Source organism: Poromitra crassiceps, assembly GCF_964638095.1.
Source record: "Poromitra crassiceps genome assembly, chromosome: 12".
Classification (NCBI taxonomy): Eukaryota; Metazoa; Chordata; class Actinopteri; order Beryciformes; family Melamphaidae; genus Poromitra; species Poromitra crassiceps.
This window is the reverse complement of record NC_139632.1, coordinates 17,314,477-17,337,481: the sequence shown is the minus strand read 5'-3', so window position 1 is coordinate 17,337,481 and position 23,005 is coordinate 17,314,477. Positions and strand designations below refer to the sequence as shown.

Sequence of the window (23,005 nt, the reverse complement as noted above, 5' to 3'; positions counted from 1 at the left end):
TGTGTGTGTGTGTGTGTGTGTGTGTGTGCGCGTGCGTGCATGCGGTTGCGTGTGTGTGTACAAATTCTGCAAGTGTTTTTGTGTGACTGCATGATGTGCTTGTGCTTGATTGTGAGTTTCTCTGTGTGTGTGTGTGTGTGTGTGTGTGTGTGTGTGTGTGTGTGTGTGTGTGTGTGTGTGTGTGTGTGTGTGTGTGTGTGTGTGTGTTTTGTGCTAGTGTGTGCAGGAGAGGCAGAGGCCGGTGCCATGCTTTGGTTTATTGACATTCTAGCCCATTATTTAATTATTTCATTCCCAGACATGACTAATGGAGCTAGCTAATAGCTTGTGGTTGCGTTCCCTTCCTTCCAAGCCCCTGAATATACGTATCAATGGAATTAGGCTTGGCTTGGCCACTGTGGGCAGGCGTTCACAGTGCTATGGAAGGCCTCTCCCTGGAGACTGGACTCTGCTATAGGCACATCAACAGCTGGAAATGCACTTAGTAGCACATCCAGTCATTGTGGGATGTCATCTGCAATTATGTGTGCAGATATGACAGGCAGCTATTGGAATGTGGGTCTTGTATGTTTGGTAGCATACTGGTCTGGGTTCTCAAAGAGACTCGGACCATTTTCCCCACACAGCAATAAGCATGGAGGGCTCAAGGGGCTCAGTAGGGAAGGTTAAGTACAAAATTCCAATGTTACACTGGTGTGTGTGTGTGTGTGTGTGTGTGTGTGTGTGTGTGTGTGTGTGTGTGTGCGTGCGTGTGTGTGGCATGCACACGCATGCCACAGTCCAGGGAATTATCTTAGCATGTGTATTTGAGTCCTAGCATCGTGCGCACGCGCACGCGCACACACACACACACACACACACACACACACAACACACACACACACACACACACACACTCACACTCACACTCACACTCACACTCACACTCACACAGGCACACACACACACACACACACACACGCACGCATGCATGCACTCACACACCAATGATACCCTTCCTAGAGCTATTCTATCATATTCTCCATCTCAAACCCAGCTGAATTCTTTTGTATTTACTGTAATAAACTCGACCTCATGCAAAGTGGAATATATACCGGTATTTACCTAACGTCTCCTCTCCTCTCTTCTCCTCTCCTCTCCTCTCCTCAGGTGACCGCCTGCGTCAGACGGAGAACCGGGCGACCCGCTGCAAGGTGGAGCGCCTGCAGCTGCTGATGCAGCAGAAGCGGCTGCGCAGGAAGGCCAGGCGGGACCAGCGCGCCCCCTACCAGTGGCTGCCCAACCGCAAGGCGGGACGCAGTAACAGCAACAGCAGCATGTCCAGCGACGGCTCCCTGGACCTGGACTTTGACGACTCGGTGTGGAAGCCCGACGTCAAGGCCGACATGAAGTCCGAGTTCGTCATGGCCTGAGCCGTCTGGTCCACGCGCCCAGAGGCTGGACCAGAGAGGTGCCCAGCATGGTCCACGCCGCCCCAGAGGCTGGACCAGAGCGGTGCACAGCATTGATTGGGATTGATTTAGAGAGATTTTGTGCGGGGATGGATGGGCACGAGCTGAGACAGTAGTGTGCAAAGAGGACATCCGAAAGTGATCATCGTGGCACCTTGTGACCAGCGTCTGTCACATGGCACCTTGTGACCAGCGTCTGTCACATGAGAACGGCTCCTCGCAGACTTTTCATCCCATACTGTCCTTCCCAGTCAACCATGTTAAAACAGCAACGATAGCAGAACTATATTTTGATGCTTGGATTTGGAAAGGAAACAACCGGACATAACGATGTACAAGACTTGCGATATGCTTAGAGAGACTGCAAACGATGTACTGTCCGAAAACAAGGATGAACCATACGTGAACTTGAGCATAGCAGAATTCAGTGGGTGGTGGTGGTGGTGGTATTTTATGATTTTTTTTTCTCCTAAGGCACACTCTGGACAGCTATGAAGAGATCCACACTGGACTAGTGAAGAGATAGGCGCACCAGAGGCCTCCGTAGGCTCCAAGTGTTTCCTAATCACACCAATGGCTGAAACTCATCAGCCGAACTATATGGACTATTCCAATGGGCATTTTTATCAATCTCAAAACTCACCAACCAGAGTCCAGTTTTGACCTGTTACGGGGTGGTTACACTTTTTCTTTCTATTCTTTTTGAAGCGTATTATTATTTTTTCTAAACAAAAAATATGTAGCATTGTTCACAAAGCATTCAGGTTTTCATATTAACAGTTCAAAGTAGTTGTTGATTTGCACATTCTCATGATTTATAACAGCTGGTCAAAGTGTGCAAGAAGGAGGTGGGGCCTGAAATAGAATGAAAAATGATTATGGAAGTATTGATATCAACCTCAGTGACATAGGGTATTGATAGGAATGATTAATGAATAAACGAAATGAATTAATATTAACAGAAAGTGCTTTAGAGGATTTTAAAATCTTTAAAATGTATATGGAAAAAAAATCTATTTTTATTTCTCTTCCTATCTGCTGTTTTCAAAAGACAGCAGCCCTCTGTGGCTTTAGTCAACTCATTGACTACCAACAAGTACGTATATCCATTCAATCATTCATGCATATATTATAGTCATTTAGCCACAACAAATGATAAGGAATAATCTTCATCCAGCCCACCTCATGTCTTACAGACCTGAATGGACTTGTTGAGGGGTTGTACTAGACTTGTGTACATTAATGTGATGATTGGCAAAGTTTTATGAGGGTGTGTGTACGTGTGACTTTAGCGTAAATTGATTTAGAATATCCCATGTCTTTGTCCAAGTTGTTTTCTCCCAAATCCCCATAGTTACTCAAATCATGAGGATCAGTGCAGTGAATGCATGGGTCACTACTTTCTACCGTCATAGACCGAAACGTCAAACTTGTAAAGATGGCTCCTAGTCTTAGGCCCATTTGATGTAAACCTTTACCACAAGTCCTGATCATGTTGGCTATATTTTTTATTATTGGCAAAGAGAGATGAGTGGGATCCCTATCCAGCGTCATTATCTAGTGCCTCCACCAGTACATCCACTGACATATCAGGTTAGGACTTTCACAGTTTTGCTGCTACACCTGGGGACTTAAGAAGAAGAGAAAAGAAAAATAGCGGGGAGGTTAAAGTTTTCTTTGCATGCAAAAGTGTGAATTATACCGATCTTTTTTCTATTGATGGAAGAAAAAAAAATACGAGAAACTGGTGCTGTGGGGATGGAGGTTAACAACATGCATGAATTTGTGAAGAAAATAAACATCGCTGCTTTTGTTGGTTAGGTTTTTGTAATTTAATTTTTCATTGTTAGAACAACAGTGTCCTGCTAAAAGTATTACAACGCAAAACCAAAACAGATGAAGTAAGAATGGACTCATATCTTGCTCAGCACTGAACATTCCTGCTCTGTGACAATGACGGTGATGACGATGATGATGATGATGATGATGATGATGAGCAAAGAGCAACTGACTCTCTACTCCCTAAACACTGGTTTTACCCCCGTGATTCTCCAGGACCCAGACAGCCTATGAACCGTATCGCCACCTCCCCTCCTCCCAGCCTGAACAACAACCAAGGCTGATGTGGATGTACTAGCAGGGACCCAATGGACCAGCGGATATACAGTTCTCTCCTTCACACCCAAACCCATTCTAGAGAAACATCTAGTCTGTCTGTCTGTCTGTCTGTCTGATTGATCGACCACCCTACCACTATTGCACTCCCAGAGATTGCAGTGAGAGATTACCTTTTTGGTGAACCTCATCTTTTTTTTAAGTGGCCTTACCTTTCACTAAAAATGAGACACTTGGGGACAATGGGGGGCGGGGATGTTTTGTTTTTCTCGCTTTTTAAACTTTCTGTGTATCGTTGTCGGACTTGATCGAGGCAGCGTTTTGTCACTGAGGACACTGGGCATCTCTTGTTTAGTGCTTTTAGATGGTTGGAGTCTCTATTATCTCAAGGCTTCTGTGCCTTAAAACGTTGCCCTTGCAGTGTCCGTGTCAGATTTGAAGCTGAACACAATTGTTTCCATTGATTGATATACAGGACTGTGGTAGTCGCAGCCATGAGAGTCGTAGATTTTAGGGGTGAAGCTTGTTTGAGTGAATCGATTGCTATTCAAAAGTCGGTGTTGTTCCTCAAATATTGTCTTTTATCCCGTCTCTTCATCGTGTCGCCATGCTTGTTGGTCTCCGTCGCCCGAACCTCTCCTCCCTCTCCTCCCATGCCTCCGCCACCAACAGGCTGCAAAAGCTACACATTTGCGTAACGTATGTTAGCTGAGGACGTTTGACCACAGTACTTACATGGCAACAAACAGCCGTGGTTCAGAATATAGGAAAGTCCTCTGAGGACTCCAGACTACATGCACTTCCTGTTTCCTTGGATACAACATTTAAAGGACAATTTACCCCCCCCCCCCCCCCCGCCCCTCCCAAATTTTATTTAATTTTTTTTTCTATATGTATGAACTATACTCTGTGTGTGCCTCACTTCTGTGTGAAATTCAAAAAGATGAAACAAAACAAAAAATATGACAAGGGATGTTGGGATTTAAACAAGTGGGTTGGGGGCATTACGGAGGGGAAAAACAGTATGTTGGTGGAATTCTGATCACATCATTTAAGTTGCCTGTTCTTTCTTGTAGCCAACCATTGAAAATAATAACAGGATTCAAGAATACAATTTACAATGTTCTAGCTCTAGACCGGTGTAGCACATGTGTGACTGTATTAATTTATGAAACCAAAATGGTAACTGTGAATTATGTATTTCTTTGTGCATTTTCTAAAGTGGGGGAGAAGGTCGTCGGGACAAAGCAACTGATGCTTGCGTCCGAAACGTTTGTTTTTGGTGGAATATAATGGAAATGATCAGTTTCCAAAAAAACAAAACAAAACAAAAAAAATGCTAAAAAAAATATATGAATATATTTTTTTTCTTAAGCAATACATTTCAGTGTGACTTGTGATAGAACATTTTTCTTTTTTTAGGTAATAAATAAAAACACAAAATGAGTACACCAGGTTGTCTGCGTGAGTGTTCATTACCAACTCATTCAATAACATTGAGTTTTGAGGTATTGAGTGAAAGTTGCTGTTCAGTGTAATATTTCATGTGAGAATCTATTTCACGATGTAACTCGATATGAGCGGCATATGAAGAAGTAGAGAAGCTATAGGAACTGTATTGATAAAGTATTGCCTTACTCTATATCAAAACCTCATGTAACAAACGATTGTATGCTATAGCAGCTGGTTGAGGGGTGGGTGCGGGGGCATTGGAACATGTTCAGTGAGCGAGCCAACAGAAGCGTTCTCCACATCTGCCAGTAGAGGCAGGCTCAAGATGAGACAGAATATCAGAGTGGAGTGACAGATTGGAGATGGGGGGCCTAGAGGAAAGAGCAAGTAGCCTACTATAGACAGCCAAAATGAACGTCACTTCCTGCTTCAGCATATGGTACCAGTTTGACAAAGTAAAACTATTTTTATAAGCATTTTACGAAATGTCTATGGGAAATTAAATTACGGATGAAAATCTCTGAAGCAGGAAGTGATGTTCACTTTGGCTCTCTATAATGCCATGTGAAGCCGGCTTCCTGACACGTCCTTACAGCAAAAAGGTGTTTTGAAGCAGCACTCGTAGCGTAGCCAAGTCTCTTGTAGCCTACTCGCCTCTGCAAGGCTGAGCTCAGAGCTTGGATTGGAAGTGATAATGAGCAAAAAGGGCGGTAGTGTTAAAATGTAATTGCAGTAACACCTATGGATAGGCCAACATATGACACTTACTGTAAACAGGCCAAACGTGTCAAACGTAGAGTGAAGTAATAACGCTGATGTAAATCTGTATTACCGGTACACTTGTAATTAAGCTATCAGTGTAAATGGATTTGTTCTTACGCAAGAGCTGTGTGAAATAAATGTGACATAAAGCAAGAATAACTCTGGTCCGCATATGAAGTCATTTGGTAGTGAGCCTATTGGATGACCTGTGCTTTTACGTCTAAGATTTTCTACACACAAAATAGCTTGGTTAATTTCAAAAAGCAATAAGCTCCGCTGTGCCAGCCAAGCCGCCAGCTAGTCAGCCAGAAAGGCCAGCTGCCTTGCGTTGTTTACACCTTCATTTCGATGGCACAGATAATGGCCAAGGACTAGGAATGTGTCCCTTGGCCCTTCTGTCTCCTGGCCTCCCTCCCTCGTTCTGCCAAGATGGATTCTGCTCACGAAAGCCTCCCACTCAGTGGCCTTCAAGCAAGCAAACACACCTCCTCACTGTGTCCCTGGCCTGCGGGGAATACAGCCCAGCATAGCAGTTTGATCAGGGGAGTCTGCTGGAAGGAGAATATCGATGAGACATCAGCCATTGATCAGCTCATCAGTGACCAATGGTCATGCAATTCACATGTGAATGTACATCGACAGATAGAAGAAAATGCTACAAGCGGAGCAAAGGAAGCTAAGCTAAGCTTTTCACTTCATTAAAACATTCAGATTTAAGAGCACCTAACATCTGCCTTTCAGTACAGGCAAGGTCAATCCAAAACACTCCCAGGAGGTGAAGTTTTTCATCTCTCTCTAGCTATTCTAACATAACCCATTTGGTGGCTGCTTCTGTCCAGCGTCAGTGTCATGATGCTTTCAGTCTAGTGACGGGCTACACAGGATCACATCTGATCTACCATTCAACTTTCATGTTTACACTCTTGGAGTTAAAACTACTGGAAAATGCTGGCCTAGGGTCCAGACCTTCCATTCCTCCCACTCCACCGAGTTGAGTTTTGACCGCGTCTGGCATCGTGACACGCAACAGCCATTTCCCCCAGTTGAAAAAAGGATTATAGCCCATCAGCGTCGAGGGGGACTAATGATTAGCCAATCAGTGTCAATAAACAGCGCAACATACAAGTACAAATTGTACTTGTTACAACTCGTTACTGGACGAAAATAGGTTACAAAGAAGCAATCAACTCGGTGGAGTGGGCGGGTTCAAAAGTCCAGCAGGCAGCGAAGCAGGCAAGTGTTGCTGGTTGCCATGCCCATGGCCATGCATAACTGTTGACGATGTTGATTCAGTCAGATATGTTGGTCTCTAGTGATTGGCTCAGGTAAAATCGAATACCCCTCCCCCATGGAAATCGGTTAGACTGGAGAGAATGTCAGACTACACTAGAAGATCGAAGTGGAGTGTAACGAGATGACAATAAGTCCATCAGGCTATATGAAAATGCTACACACAGACATAATTATGATTTTGTACATTGTGGAGTCTGAAGCCACAATGTGCGATAATAAAGAGAATTGGGGATACAGAAAACATAACTTCATAATGCCATAATGCAAAAGGAAAAGAGCAAAGTGGGTGAAAAGTCAATGAAAATAGGTGTTCCCAACAGATTTCTTTTCTTTTCGATTATAGCACCACAACATCAGAATTTACTGCACAGCTTCGCATTTTACTGGATGCACATGAACAAGAAGTGTAGCCCCAAGTTGATAAATTCACAGAGTTTCCAGTCATACTGCAACTATCAAGAGCCACTTCTGAGAAGTGACTGCCTATTTCTGCCTGCTTCTGACTGTCAGTTTCAGCCTCCACACTAGGCCATGTGCTGCTTACTGCAAGTTTGCTGTCTGTGGATGTAGCTGCCTTTAGAGAAAAGAACAGAGAAAGAGAGAGATGGGAGAAAGAGAGAGAGAGTGGGAGAGAGAGAGAGAGAGAGAGAGACTCAGCTGCCACCACAAACTGAAACCCTGTGGCTCTGGATCGAGAGGAGTTCCACAGAGTTGGGGTTTCACACGTTGTGTGATCTAAGATAAGAAAGGCTCAGCTGTCTGTATCCTCCCGTCACACACACACACACACACACACACACACACACACACACACACACACACACACACGTGTGCCGTGTGCGCGCACACACACACACACACACACGCAAGCACAACAGAATAATTCAGTATCATAAGCCAACCCATGTTGTCATAATGAGAGTTCATTGCACTATGTGCACTTGGGACCTATGAGGGCAGGAATAGTTTGAGTTTCTATCTATCTTTGTCGGAGATCTTTGGCGCATCTCTCTTTTAGTGCTTTTAGCTGAGTCTATACTCTATACTCTACGAACTATCCCTTTAACATGTTGCCCATGCAATGCAATGGAATTGAATCTGAACAAACTGAAAGTTGAAAGATGTTTGTGGTCAAGCTGGTTTAGTGAATCATTCCCTCAAATACTCTCTTCCTGCTGGATCTCCATTGTGTTGCCATGTTGTTGGTATCTGCTGTCTGTTGTATGTACCTTCTTTCCTATTATACAGTACAAGTACATGTTAATATCATTTTACATAAGGCCGCAAAACAGTCCTTTTTCCTCTGATGAAAGCCCCATCTGCACAAGAGAGCAATGGAGCGTGTACACACACACACACACACACACACACACACACACACACACACACACACACACACACACACACACACTGAAGACGCATTTTCTCCAGGTCATATAAACATCAGAGCTCGGCCTTACAATCTCCTCCTTTGTAGGGGCTAGGGCTGTTCGTTTGGTCAGCAGGGACCTTGTTGTCTTTTGTCTATTTTTGTTTATTCCCTGCACAGTTGGACGAGAAGAATGGCTTTCTGTTTGAAATATTACCTGATGGATATTTATGCAGCTGTGTGAGGCTGTGAAGAGGACCTTTGATATCTTTTCAGGGTATTGCGTCCCCTTCACGCGCACAGCCCCGCGCGCGCACGCATGCTCACGCACACACACACACACACACACACACACACACACACACACACACACACACACACACACACACACACACATACACACACACACACACACACACAATTCCTCTGTGATGCCCTGAACAAGCTATCATTGGGGGACTGTAGTACATTTCCAGGCGGACACACACATGCACGTACACTCAGAGGCGTACAGCTGTCCATCCCTATCACTGTGGAGTCGACCTGAGAGCTTCACCTTGTGACCCGGGGGGGCGATGGCACAGCTAGGTCAGAGGTCATGGTTAAAATAAACCCTGGAAACTGGGTAAACAGGATGTGTGTACACCCACCCAGACATATGTGCTCACTAATCCAAAAACCACTGAGCTGGGAGAAAATGGTGGAAATCATCTCTATGGAAGCTAGCAGCCCACATGTAGGCCTATACTGTCTGACTAAGATTGAGTCGATATACTGTTTAAGTGGCTCAAACTGCCTAGCAACAGAACCAGTTCTTGGACCAAAACTCTTTACAGTAATCAAGTGGCACCGCAATTTATTTCTAGCATAAGGGAAATAAAAATATTTTGATAATGAATCATAAAATGTCAACAGGAGGCAGTACAGAAAACTCAGGTTTGACATCTATGTCCAACAGTGTGTGTGTGATTGATTTTGCCTGCCGTACTCTGAGGGACAGTGAACGACCAACCACATGTGCACACACACACACACAGTTTGAACACAGTTAGTGACGGACAAGCCCGTCTTTTATTGTCACACAGTCACACACCAACACATGCATGCGGCCACAAACACACTCATGCTGACGGTGGCCGGTGAAATTTGTCCTCTGCATTTGACCCATCCTGGCTTGTCCTTTCCTCCGGGGGGCAGGCCAGGAGCAGTGGTCGCTTTTTCTTTCCAGCGCCCGGGGACCAACTTCGGATGTTGTCGTCACTGGTCGGATGACGATCCTCTGCATGTTTTTAGTGGGGGGTTATGTACGGAGGAACCCCCTGGGGAGCACGGGGAGATCATGCAAACTCCACACAGAAAGGCCCTTTCGACGAGATAACCCACCTGGGCAGTAGGCACTGAAGATATGGGGGGGACACAACTCCAGTGCCCACAGCGTCCCAGGTGAGAATCGAACTCAGGACCTTCTAGCTGTGAGGAGACAGCGCTACCGACTGCGCCACCGTGCCCCCACACACACACACACGCACGCACGCACGCACGTACGCACGCACGCGCGTGTGATAGATGCTATTCGGGTATAGCAGAATAAATTCATGGTCTGTGCTATTATTAAAAATACCATACAGTCATGGGAACAATTGATAAAAGGTATGTTTAGAATAGTTAAAAGCAGTAAAAACTCATATTTTGTTAAAAGGCACTAAATGGGTTAAAATGCTTGGGAACAATTGATAAAGTAGCCTATGTTTAGAATAATTAAAAGCAGTAAAAACTCATATTATTTGGATAGGCCTATAGCAGAATAACACAAAGCAGTTGTTATTATATCGATTTCATAGTTATGTTGTGGGCATCTTCATGTTGTGGTGTTTCATCGTTGTCTTTGTAGTTATGTTTAGTCATTGGAGAACAGCATACATTTTCTGTTTTACTAGCTCAGGTTTCGTAAGTTTCCCAAACAGTAGTACTTACTGGAGGGTACCAGCAGGCGGCGCCTAGGCGCTTGGAGGGATATTGTGGGACGCACTGCTTCCGCCCTTCAGACAAAAATACAGCAGCGTCATCTACTCTTTCCAGTTTCCACACCATATTCCCCTTTTACAGGTATTTATCCCTCATAGTAACGTTTGATATTGTCGCCCTCGGGAAACTGTTGTAGTGTGACACGTCCGTGCATTGTTAAGGAATGCAGTTAAATACCTGACGAGGAGCGAAGCTAATGTAGCTAAGCTAACGTTAGCCACCGGCAGCAGTCTGGTGCAGTGTTAGGACCGTGTGCAAAGCTAACTAGCAGCTCATGTGGTCTGGAATAGTAGTGCCTTGTGGCCATGTACACGTTAGTTACTGGTGTTTTATTGTATGAGTGAGTTTATATTAATAAGTTACTGTACATTCCAATAGTAATATTTTAGTATGGTCTATTGATGTAGCTACAGTATATTTTATATTTTTGTTATATTGTTTTCAGTAACTTAGTAATAATATCCACTGTGACATTTGTATGTGCAGTACATGTATGTTTCTGTGACTTAAAGACAAAAATACACGTTAATCTGGGAAAGCAGCGTCATCTACTCTTTCCACACCATATCCCCCTTTTACTTTACACGCGTACGCACACACACACACACACACACACACACACACACATGCACAAACTCACTCGCTCACTCTCACTCACTTACAAAGCTTACTGTGAACAGTGTGCATGCACGTGCAGATTCATAGCAACACACAGTTATTGACAATAATGTTACTGTTACTATTTTTACATCAAATGTATATTTTTCACTACATGTTTTCCATGTTTCACAGTAGGTGTTATAACCCCATTCTTTATGATTGCTATTTTAACCTTAACAGGCCTAATCATTCTTTTCCTACTTGCTAGTCTGTTATTGTCCATACAGGAATATGCTTTGGCAATACTGCACAGTACTGTATCATGTCCATAAAGGCTGAAAAGTTTATCAAAATTCCATGCTGACAATTTCTTTGAGGCAATGTAATGTGGGAACTTTCATGAACTTCAGTAGCCTATGGTAACACGATTTGGACATTATGTAGTTATTTATAGCTCACTATCTTATTATCTTATCAGCATATCTTTTGTTGCATGGGCCAATCGATTAACTGCTTGTCCATCACTGGCTCTGCTGCAGTGGACAGAGCTTCTAACTGATGCACCTCCTCTTGTGGCCGTGGCCTCCACCTGCTCTGAGTGCTGTGGTTTCTTACTGAATTAGCTCCTGGGAGGATCCAGGCAACTGTCATGTGTCAGATGCTCTTTTTGTCGGCGTCTTTCACCTTCCCTTCTCGTCTTTTGAGCAGAAGATCAGGAAGCGTCTCTGCAGTTGCTCCAGTGACCTTTAGCAGCTGCAGCGCTGAAATTGGCTGAGCTTGCCTCACCTCACCTCGTCCTGGTTCTCTCTCCCTCTCTCTCTCTCTCTTCTCTCTCTCTCTCCAGCCCTAAATCTGTCACAAATCACCCCATATAACAAATTCATAATCAATAGTTTCTTAAGCAAAAACATAAACAAAACAAAACAAAAACAGCACCTGCTTGTGTTTTACAGCTGCAGCACTTAGCACAAAAGGGAACCTATAGGTACCTAAATTACATTAAAAAAAAGAGGAAGTGGCTTATGGCTGAAAACCTATAAGGGCCTATATGTGTTTTCCTTTAAACGTATCCACCTAATCTCCCCTTCTTCACAGCCTGTGTAGCACGGCATATCTCAGCACAGCACAACCGTATACCACAGCACAAACATCAACCCAGTCCATATATACATCATGAAACAACACAGGCCAGCACAGACAAACCCCCCGGCCAGTCCAACATAACAGAGTGCAGAAACCCCAGGTCGGCGTCTGCAGAGCCTTGGACCCACCGGCTCGTTGCCTAATTAGGCATCTTGTCTAAGTTAATAGTGAGAGGTGCAGTGTTGCTGCTCCGTGCTGACCATGCCTGCTGTACAAACCATGTGATTTATCGCACTCCCGCGCTCAATGGAAAGGGCAGGCCAGCGGTTTGGATGCCTTCCAACAGGTGTCCATTCAGGCCAGCCGGACCAGGCATGCAGGAGGGAGGGAGGGAGGGAGGGAGGGAGGGAGGGGGGTCCTCCACCCTGCCTGCTCTACTTCCCTCCTCCTCCAGGCTCCTCGGACTCTCCCCCTCCAGCCCCACACTTACTCAGCCACTCTTCCTTCCTTCCATCCATCCATCCACCCCTTTGGCCCCCATTAGTGAATGTGGTGCTGTGTGAGTTATGGAAGGGCTTTACAGTGTGCTGAAACAGCTGAGGTCATGGATACAGACACAGGGAACACGGGCTTGTGTGCTGAATGTAAACGACTTGGCCTTCCTCCAGCCGGGAGCTCAGCTCAGCTGAGCCGGGCCGGGCCGGGCTGGGCCGGGCGGGTCGGGCCGAGCGCGGTCTGGTCTGCCCCTCCCTCCCAGACGCCAGGCAGGGCAGGGAGCCTGTTAGTCATCCCCAAGTATGTGGGACAGCCAGCTTTTAGAAGAGGACAGAGATCCTTCTGCGAGAATCTAGGTCCCAGCTGCTGCTTCTAGAACAGAACCGAAAACAAGCATGTTTTGACAGTGATCTGTCTGTCTGTCTGTCTGTCTGTCTGTCTGTCTGTCTGTCTGTCTGCCTGCCTGTCTGTCTGTCTGTCTGCCTGCCTGTCTGTCTGTCTGTCTGTCTGTCTACCTGTCTGTCTGTCTGTCTGTCTGCCTGTCTGTCTGTCTGCCTGTCTGTCTGCCTGCCTGTCTGTCTGCCTGCCTGTCTGTCTACCTGTCTGTCTGTCTGTCTGTCTGCCTGTCTGCCTGTCTGTCTGAGGTCTTGCTCTGTCTTGCTCTTGCTGCTTGTAGCGCGGGTGCAGTGAGGAAACGCTGGCTGCATGTGTGGGTTTACCATAGTTTCCACTGACACAAGGTGAATCTCAAACCTCCAGAATAACTTTTATACTAAAGGCTCAGAAGCGCCTCCAGGAAGAGATTACCTCAAAGACACAGACAGAGGAAAAAAAAAACAGTGAACAAGAGAGAGAGAGAGAGAGAGAGAGAGAGAGAGAGAGAGGGGAGAGACTCAGAGCAAGACAAAGCCGATCATGGTTGTTTGTTGGAGTGTATATCTTGTTAGCAGCGGGAAAAGTGGGTTGCCCTCATGCTGGGCAGTGGGGTGTATAAAAGTCCCAGCATCATTTACAATAAGATCAAATAGCAGACGCTGACCTAAAAGAGACCACTTTACGTTGTTATCCTCCATCTTACAGGCCTATTTCGCAGTCCCCTGAAAGCCCATGTCAAGTAGCATTCACATTTACATTCCATTTACTGTAAGCGGGGAGAATTGTGCGCAAATGGGTGTAGTTGAGAATGCCTGATAAGCAGCACGGGGCAGGGCTGTGTGTGTGTGTGTGTGTGTGTGTGTGTGTGTGTGTGTGTGTGTGTGTGTGTGTGTGTGTGTGTGTGTGTGTGTGTGTGTGTGTGTGTGTGTGTGTGTGTGTGTGTGTGTGTGTGTGTGTGTGTGTGTGTGTGTGTGTGTGTGTGTGTGTGTGTGTGTGCGCGTGCGCGTGCGTGCGCATGCGTGCGTGCGTGTGCGTATGGTGTTTATTTGACTTGGGGGAAGCCCTGCACTCATTGTTCATAAAATCCCATATATGGTATTGTAAACAGATCTTCGTAACGCCTCTGGAGCGTGCACACACACACACACAAAAATGAATGAACACAGGAAGACCCGCTCCGGCAGGAAGTGGCAGCTGCTGCCATGGTAACAAACTGAAAGCATATAAGCAGCGAAGGAGAGGCTCGCCTTTCTCGCCTGCTCTTGACGTCATTTCTAGTACGCTGAGACTCGGAGGCAGCAGCTGCACAAGTCATAGAGCAAACAAAGACGCAGAGAGCTTCCAAATGCTTACAGAAAACCACGAGGGCCTCGCCAAATATTTTGACAGCATTGTCCTTTCGAGAACATTGTTGCGTTGGCAAGACCCCATGTTCGCCGCGTACTTGACGCTATCAATGGTGTTTTTAAAGCAGTATTAACAGCATTATAGGAATAACAATAACATAAGAGAAGTGCGAGTGATGAATATGGAAATGTCTGCTCTACATAAATGCCAAATTAGCACCGTTGCCTCTTGAGTGGTCTGGTGTGTGAAGCCAGGGTAGTTTTATTCTTTGCACTAGCACTGGTTTAGTCAATCTGTGGCTGTCAGTTCTGCCTAAAACTTTGACGGTGAAAACACTGGAGTGATCAGTTGATAATTGAGTGAAATCATGTTAAAAGCAATTATCAGCAGCAGCTATACGGAGGGAGGGGTGTTGAACATTCTGTTAATTGGGACATAGCAGGCACACGGCTACTCTCAACAAAAAATGCCAAAAGTATTAGGTCAGATTTTTAGGTCATGGCATAAATAAGTCATAGCCCTTGATGCCTTCAGGGCTGACAGACTTTATTTCATTCAATTACTTCTGCATGATTTTCACAACTCTATCTTTAACACAACAATCATTGGATGAAAATATCTTTTTCTGTCCTATATATTCCTTGGTACACAAACACAGCACAATGAAATATATTTTTTGCCCCCATAGATTGAACTATAAATACAAAATGGCCGCCCATTATCTGATCAGCTGTGTTTTTGCCAGCAAGTCTTTTGGCGTCCTCATGGGCCAAGAAAGCCCCTCCCTCTTGTCCTGGCTCGCCTCTCCCTCACCTCTCCCCCCCTCACCTCTCTCCCCCCTCACCTCCCCCCCTCGCTGCCTAATTAAAAACTCTGCATCCATACAGATCTATCCAGTCCCTCAGTCATTAGCCACAGCCTTAACCACACTAATTAAGCTCCGCCTCTTAATGCTGCTGCTGCATATTAGAATCAAGGTTGAAAGGTGGGGTTCACATTTTGTTTGGCCCCAAGGCTAAATCCATAGCCTACAAACCTCTTAAAATGTGTGTGTGTGTGTGTGTGTGTGTGTGTGTGTGTGGGGAGGGGGGGGGGGGGGGGTACAAATCTTTGTGTGTGTGTGTGTGTGTGTGTGTGTGTGTGTGTGTGTGTGTGTGTGTGTGTGTGTGAGTGAGTGAGCCTGTAGTGAATAAGGCACGTGCAGGGGGCTAGGGAGCTTAGTGGGGGTATCGGAGGTGTGTGTGTGTGTGTGTGTGTGTGTGTGTGTGTGTGTGTGTGTGTGCATGCATGATGGGGTGTGTTGGGGGAGTTAACCCTGAGCCACCCACATCTGCACGACGGCTTATTTGCCCCTATAATCATCTAGACAGATTTGTTCCCCATCCCACCTCCCTCCCCCCCCCCCCCTTCACCCCACTCCGCTCCTGCAGCAAGTTGAGAGACGAGGGACAGGTGCTGGTGCCTCATGGGTTTAGTCTCCTCCTAGAAATTGTCTTCCACTCATTACACCCCCCCCCAACCCCCCAACATACCCTTAGACACACACACACACACACACACACACACACACACACACACACACACACACACACACACACACACACACACACACACACACACACACACACACACACACACACACACACACACACACACACACACTGGGATGGAAACCCGAGATTGTTATTCCTTGTCTGTCACTGGTTATGATTTATGATCATAAATCTCTCAGAAGAGCCATACGCTGAAACATCTGTGTCTACGGCAGGAGGATTCTGGGGTGTCAGCAATTGCCTCGCCAAATTGTACTGTCGTTGGAGCCATTTCACCCCATCTGTTAGGCTACTGGTATATCGTTAAAAGGCTAGACCTGCACTCCTGTGTACGTTTGTAACATTGAGGTATAAATAAATGGTATAGGGCCATCCATGGCACCCATTGACAGCAGCAACAATTATATCTTATCATTCTCGTTTCTTCCTCTAAGTTACGCTGTAAAATAAAAGCCAACCAGCAGCTGTTAAAGAGAGACTTGTGCTGCTGGCTGAATCACGACTTGCTCAGCGGAATAACAATATGGAAAAGTACTATTCATAACGTGACAAATGTACGGCTAAAATATCCTCTGGGCTTGAACAAGTCCCCTGAACATCTCTGTGACTGCTGAATATGATCAAATTGAACTGATAGAATGTTTGATGCTAGATGATAATCCAAATTTCTGTCATGGTTTCAATGTATCAGGTAGAGTTGAAATAACAGGAAGCGTTAAGGCAAAAGGTGGACGTTTTTCTTTATTCATTATCGGGTAGGTTATATACTGTATGTCAGGGATGCATGCAGGTCAATTGTAGACATGATTGTGTTTATTATAGTGGTAGGTTATGATAGGGTACTGTACGTGTTAACAGTAACAAAGGGATTGTGAGTGATACATCATCAACTAATCCAGTAGATACCACTGGGTGTGATCCAATTGTCCATGGTGGGATCAGTGGATCAGCCGGGACCCTCCCGCTGTGCCAGCCACCCCCACCCCACCCCCCACTCCCCAAAACAGTGTGGGACCTCTGGTACAACAGGGGGGCCGATGATCAATAGGGATTGTCTGTGTGTGTGATTGTCTGTGTGTGCATGTGGTCGTATGGTGTCTGTTTCCCAGTTTATCTGTGTGTGTGTTTCCATCTGTGTGTGTGTTTAAGAGATTTGGAGAGGGCTAACTAGTTTGTATGGGAGGGAGAGGGCTCTTTTAGTTCAGCGCTACAGTTGTGACTGATAGGGTGGCGGGCCCCAGCGTGCAACGGCGTTGGAAGCACGGTGCGGTGGGCGCTGCAGCACCCCCTGGTGGCAAGAGATGTAAAAAAAAAAAAAAAAAAAAAAATTTTTTTTTTTTTTTTTTTTTTACAGTGCACCTGAACGCAACATGCAAAATACCCGCTGAATAAGTGTCCAAATGTTCATGTAATTCTGGCCAATACTCCACTTCTGTTATAACATTTCAGTCTGGAAGATATAATCTTTATGACTACCTTAAAAGGCTAAATGAATAGCTTAGAAAATGAATAGCACCGGGGGCCCATGGTACTATTAATCCGGCCCTGGATATATCGGAGGAATAGCAGGTAGGCTATCACTGTCCCTGAGTCCTGAGGGTAAATTGAGTAATGCTGCAGAGAAGAGGAGAAGACACTGAATAATGACATCACAACAGTATAATCCTAATGTTAATTTAAAATTTAATATTCCTCTAAATATGGCTAAAAGTCCAAAAAGGGTGGGAGAGAGAATGAGGATTCCAACACAGCAGTGGGAGCAAGTGGTGACATGGAGGTGAGTGAGAAAAGGTGACTGAATAATGACACAACAGTCTAATCTTAATATTAATATTCCTCTAATCTGGCGACAAAGTGGTCAAATTTTTTGGCGCCCTGCGGGCGCCGTCAGCCGTCCCCCCCAATGTTGAATCGGTGGCAGCACCCCCTACCTAAAAGTACTTCCAACGCCACTGCCAGCGTGTGTGTGTGTGTGGGGGGGGGGGGGGGGGGGGGGGGGGGCAGGATGTGGGGAGGGGCCCCAGCGTGTGGGGGCCCAGGGGAGCGGCTCTGTATTGGCGGCCTCTACAGAGAGCCTTTCTGTTCCCCCCATCGATCCCAGCATGTCAATTAGACAGACTCAAATAAATGTGCCCTCAGCCTCAGCAGGCTGGCCGTATGCAGAACCTCCCATGTAAACGACACCCGCACATCGGCCCCCGTGTCACCCGAGCCACGCCGATATACCCAGGGCCTTCAGCGCGCACGGAGGTTGGAATTGAGCGGGAGCTTTTCCGCCGAAAAGATTGTTTTTCACTTTGACCCTTTGAGCCCTTTTGCTCGTGAGCCCTGCAAGTCAGGCGGCGATGTGTCGGTGAGACTGTTGTTCGAGACAGACGCGATGGAGGTGAATTACCCTTTCTAGCTGTGGCTGTCTCTCTGGTTTCTCTGAAAACCATATTTCAGGGGAAACCAGCGGAACGTGTGCCCTGATCTTGTTTTTGTTTTGAGAGAAAAAAGATAATTATCTGAATAAAAACATGAGGTGGTTAGCTCTAGTAAAAAAAAAAAAACACTTTCAAAAGGGGGTTTCAGAAGAGGTGTTATCATCATCATCATATCGGGGAATGCTTATTTAATTTAATGTAAATGTAAATTATTCATCATCACAGTGTGAAATAAGTACTGCTTAGTAATTTGCTACAATATTATGGAGAATTGCTGGAGCAAAAACTTTGCAACCATCTAGAAGTGTTCCGTTTGATTCATAGCCTACTGTTAGCATCACACTGTTAGCATCGTAGCAGACAAAATCGAAAATGTGCCTATGCATTTTACTATGTACATTTGAAGCAAAAATAAAGATTATAGCCTATAGCTGCCCCAGTCTGTGTTTAGACACATGCATGCATGCAGACATGCAAAACACATACACACACACACACACACACACACACACACACACACACACAGACACACACACACACACACACACACACATGCACACACATTTGACGAGGCGAGATGAGACTATAAAATTGACCGTGTCCAAACAAAGCCGCCATTATGGAGATAGATCGGGGGGTGAAGCCTCTTGGAGATAATGATGGGGAGAAGTGGGTGACCCCCTGACTGGAGGTGATAAACCGATACTACCTCTCTCTTCCCCTCACTCCATCATCACCACGCTGCCTCTCCACTCCTCCCGCCACCACCAACCTGCTCCATATTCTCTCCTCCTCCACCACCACCACCACGCCTCCGGCACGAAACCCCCGGACCGCACGCCTCCCTCCCATCCATGAGCAGACCCCCCTCTGACAGGACGCCCCCTCCCCTCCGGCCCTCCCCCTTCTACCTTCTGTACTGATCATTAGGATTTACTGTGCACTCGTCCGCAGATCGCGACCGGCCGCACACGCCCTCTGGGTCGATCCAGGTCCAATTCAATTTGTAAGATATTATGTATTGATCCGTGTGCTCCACTCTGCCCCCCCCCCCCCCCCCCCCCCCACTACCCCACCACCCCCCTCCCTCCACGCAGCACAGGCCAGGCGGGCGCTCCTTGACCTGAACGCACGACTCCCCGGATCATCATCATCATCACAGGAGTGTGACAGTCTGAGGCAGTATTGGGGTCGGTGGCCTTAGGCCTCCAGTGGCAGCCTTCCTTCACATCTGCTGCTCAAGTACGTCTTTGAACGTTAATACTAGTCATTCAGAATGAGGTTCTGGTAAAGGTGCAGCTTGGGTTGAAAGGACAATTATATTGCGCAAAATCTGATGTGACGTTTGCAACATAATGAGTTGATGAAAACCTGACCGCTGATATGATTGGTCAAACATGATACGATCGCTATGCTGCGTACTTATACTAAGGCAAATTCATCGTGTCTAATCTTGCATATTGAGGCAACAAAAGTGATTCTGATTCTGAAGAGCTGAATGTCTGAAGTGGTTAAATCAGTGCTATTCGCTTGTAAGCACGTCTGTTTTGAGCAACACCTTCAAGTTGTACAGCTGGATTGTATTCTAGCCATGACAACCAATAGGTTTGTAGCCAGACCTCCCAACACTCCCACTGAAGCATCACACAGTGCCATTTAGCCCAGCCGACGGGTCCTCAATCTCTCAGATCAATAGTTTCCCCTTAGGCTCTCCATCAAACCAACAAGTAAATAATTCAAATGAGATAGTTAAGCCCCTTGGAATATGAAATGTGGAAAAAAAATCCTTATTGTGATTTGGATGTGCTTTACGGGCAAACCATTCATTGTGGTCTCCTGGAACTGGGGGGAAAGAGAGAGAGAGAGGGGGGGGGGCTCTATAAATTTACAGGTTAAATCAATGACCGCATTGACAGGATAAATTGAGATTTGAAAAGCTTTTATGACTTTCCTATTACATTAACATCAAATATTCAGGAGCTCCAGATCACAATTGCCATTAAGTAGATCCCAGTTATACAGCGCTGTCAAAACAAAACGACAACCACTTACATGTGCCTACTGTACACAAATGTCAGCACCGACATGCTTCACATCCCAATTCCCCCCAGATATAATATGGTGCTTGACAAATGTGCGTGACTTATAAACACATGAACAGAGGTCCTGCACGCGCTCGCCACAGATGAGAGAAATAAGGTCATATTCTAACAGGGGAGAAATGCTATACGGAGGTGAGCAATGGCTATGACATTTCACAAACTAGGCTAATCCCCCCCGAACCTTCATAAAGGGCACATTGCACACGATTGCATCACGATGGGGTGATCATATTCAAAAAATATCAGAGCCGTTATTTTTTGTCTGGCAGGCTCGTTTTTCTCTACCCAATCGTGTTTCTTTCTTTAAAGAGACACACGTCATCACAACAAACACAAAGCAGATTTACCATGGCTGCCTGCATGCTGTCTGTGCATTCTAAAGCAGAGCTCTGAAAGTGGATATCCACAGAAACTTATCGAATGGAACAAAGCAAAAATCTTTCAAGACAAAACAGGTCTTAAATCCTTATCTCTGCCAGCCACAGGATCTCCACAGATATCCTTTGTCTCAAAGAGAGGACACTAGGGATTCTGTTTGTGCATGTGTTCTTAAGTGGGTAGTCGTGCATCCATGTGTGTGTGTGTGTGTGTGTGTGTGTGTGTGTGTGTGTGTTTGTGTGTGTGTCTGTTTGTCTGTGTGTGTGTGTGTGCGTGCGTGCGTGCATGCGTGTGTGCGTGCGTGCGTGTGTGCATGTGTGTGCGTGCGTGCGTTTGTGTGTGTGTGTGCGTGCGTGTGTGCATGTGTGTGCGTGTGCATCTGGCTGTGTCAGGTTAGTCATTTGTGACACTGGCAAGATTACATTTCTGTTACATGTGTGTGCGTGTGTGTGTGCGTGCATGCGTGTGTGTGTGTGTGAGAGAGAGAGAGGCAGTGAAGAGAATCCGTCTGGGGTTAGTGCAGGAGGGCATTGTGGAGTTTCCTCATCAATGTGTGGGATTCCCTCTGCTTAGCCGTAGCTCCACTTCTTCCTGTCCTGACGAGGAAGCATGAAACCTGCCAGGAAACACAAGCTTGACCCTCTGACTCAAATCCCATCAGGACCTTCAGCCAAACCCTCATCACCGGGCAGGCATGACACTTTTAGAAGTGCCCAGGGGGGAAAGTGAGATCCTATAGGCGTAGTAGACATGCAGTCCAGTGTATTTATACATCTCTTTCATATCTTTCCAAAGCCATGCAACTACTCAACATTGTTTTGGGGTGACTTACGATCCTGCAACAAAGTATCACTGTGTACTAACCTACAGCTTTGAGCCCATCACTAAAAACATGCCACTTGTTCATGCTACAGTGTAGCTAGTCACATGCTTGCCAGCTGTGAGCGATCTTCTTGACAAATGAAAATATATAAATATATGAAAAATAACATCAAACCACTATAGCTTACCACTACAACTTAACAAGTATTACTGCTAAACACCCCAGGCCTAGTGCAGTAAGGCTGCATCATCAGCAAAGTAGCCTATTTTAGGCAGTGTATGTCAGATTTTTACAAGCTTATAATAGGGCAAAAAATATGGAGGAGGGCTGAACTTGTACTTGTATTTTTTTTACAGGTCGTAAAAAAGCTCCTCCTAGTTGGAGCCCCTCCCACTCCTTATAACCATCCAGGCTCATACCATCACCACCTCCTCCAAAGATGCGTGTGGTGTAAAATATAAAGCCCAAAACAAGAATAAATATTGGTATTGCTGTTTAAATATAGAGGAACCTGAGAGAGACCAAATCAATTCAAACGGATGATGACATCCTAAACAAATGCAATTTATATTATCGAATGGTTTCTACAGTATCTGGGCTTCCCTTATCAGGGAATTCTACTAGCTCGCGAAACACTTCCACAAGTGATTTTAATTTAAAAGAAATGTAGGGAAAAATCTATCATCTATTGCAACTACATTGAAAAATAGACAGAGCAGGAGCTGGACTGCAAAGGTTACAGTACATGCAACTCAGACAGTTAGCTCAACAAGGACCTTAGGAAAAACGTACAATGACTTGGCAACATCAGCATGTAGATTCCTGCACCTCTCAAAGGTAATATTATAACCCCACTCATCATTAGGAGCTGTAATCTGATAACCTTGTGAGGCAGCTGGATTGGTGAGATCAAACCATCTGGCTGTGTCAGGTTAGTCATTTGTGACACTGGCAAGATTACATTTCTGTTACATCCCCAAAAACCTTTACACTGAGGAAAATGATTCAGCAGATGAGGGTCTGCGAAATAGTTTTTGTTGGTAGCCATAAGATAACCAAAATTTAAATTGTCATTTGTTACACAACTTGTTATTGGGGAGATTAAATTGCTCTAACTCAGTGGTACGCAACCTTGCCCTACTCAGGAGCCACACTGACAAAAAAAAATATTTGCAAGACCCACAATCCAAAAAAAGTCCCTTTCGTCCCTTTACCTTTTTTATTTTTATGTATTTATTTATTTAAAGTAGAGCCACAACTACCCATAAAGGAGCTGCACATGTGGCTCTAGAGCCTTGGGTTGAGTATCACTGCTCTAACTCTTTAACAGGAGATTGGGTAAGGCGATGTTTAGCC

General features: G+C 45.6%; 1 protein-coding gene across 2 annotated transcripts in view; it reads left to right on the top strand.

Moving 5' to 3' along the window:
- midn (midnolin) overlaps positions 1 to 5,015 on the top strand; it is a 33,892-nt gene extending 28,877 nt beyond the window's left edge. For both annotated transcript variants that reach the window (XM_083648074.1, XM_083648075.1), the window contains one exon: positions 1,150 to 5,015. In XM_083648074.1, coding sequence (XP_083504200.1) covers positions 1,150 to 1,412 — 263 coding nt within the window. In that variant the 3' untranslated portion in view covers positions 1,413 to 5,015. The remainder of the gene's footprint in view (positions 1 to 1,149) is intronic.
- Positions 5,016 to 23,005: the final 17,990 nt, after the last annotated feature.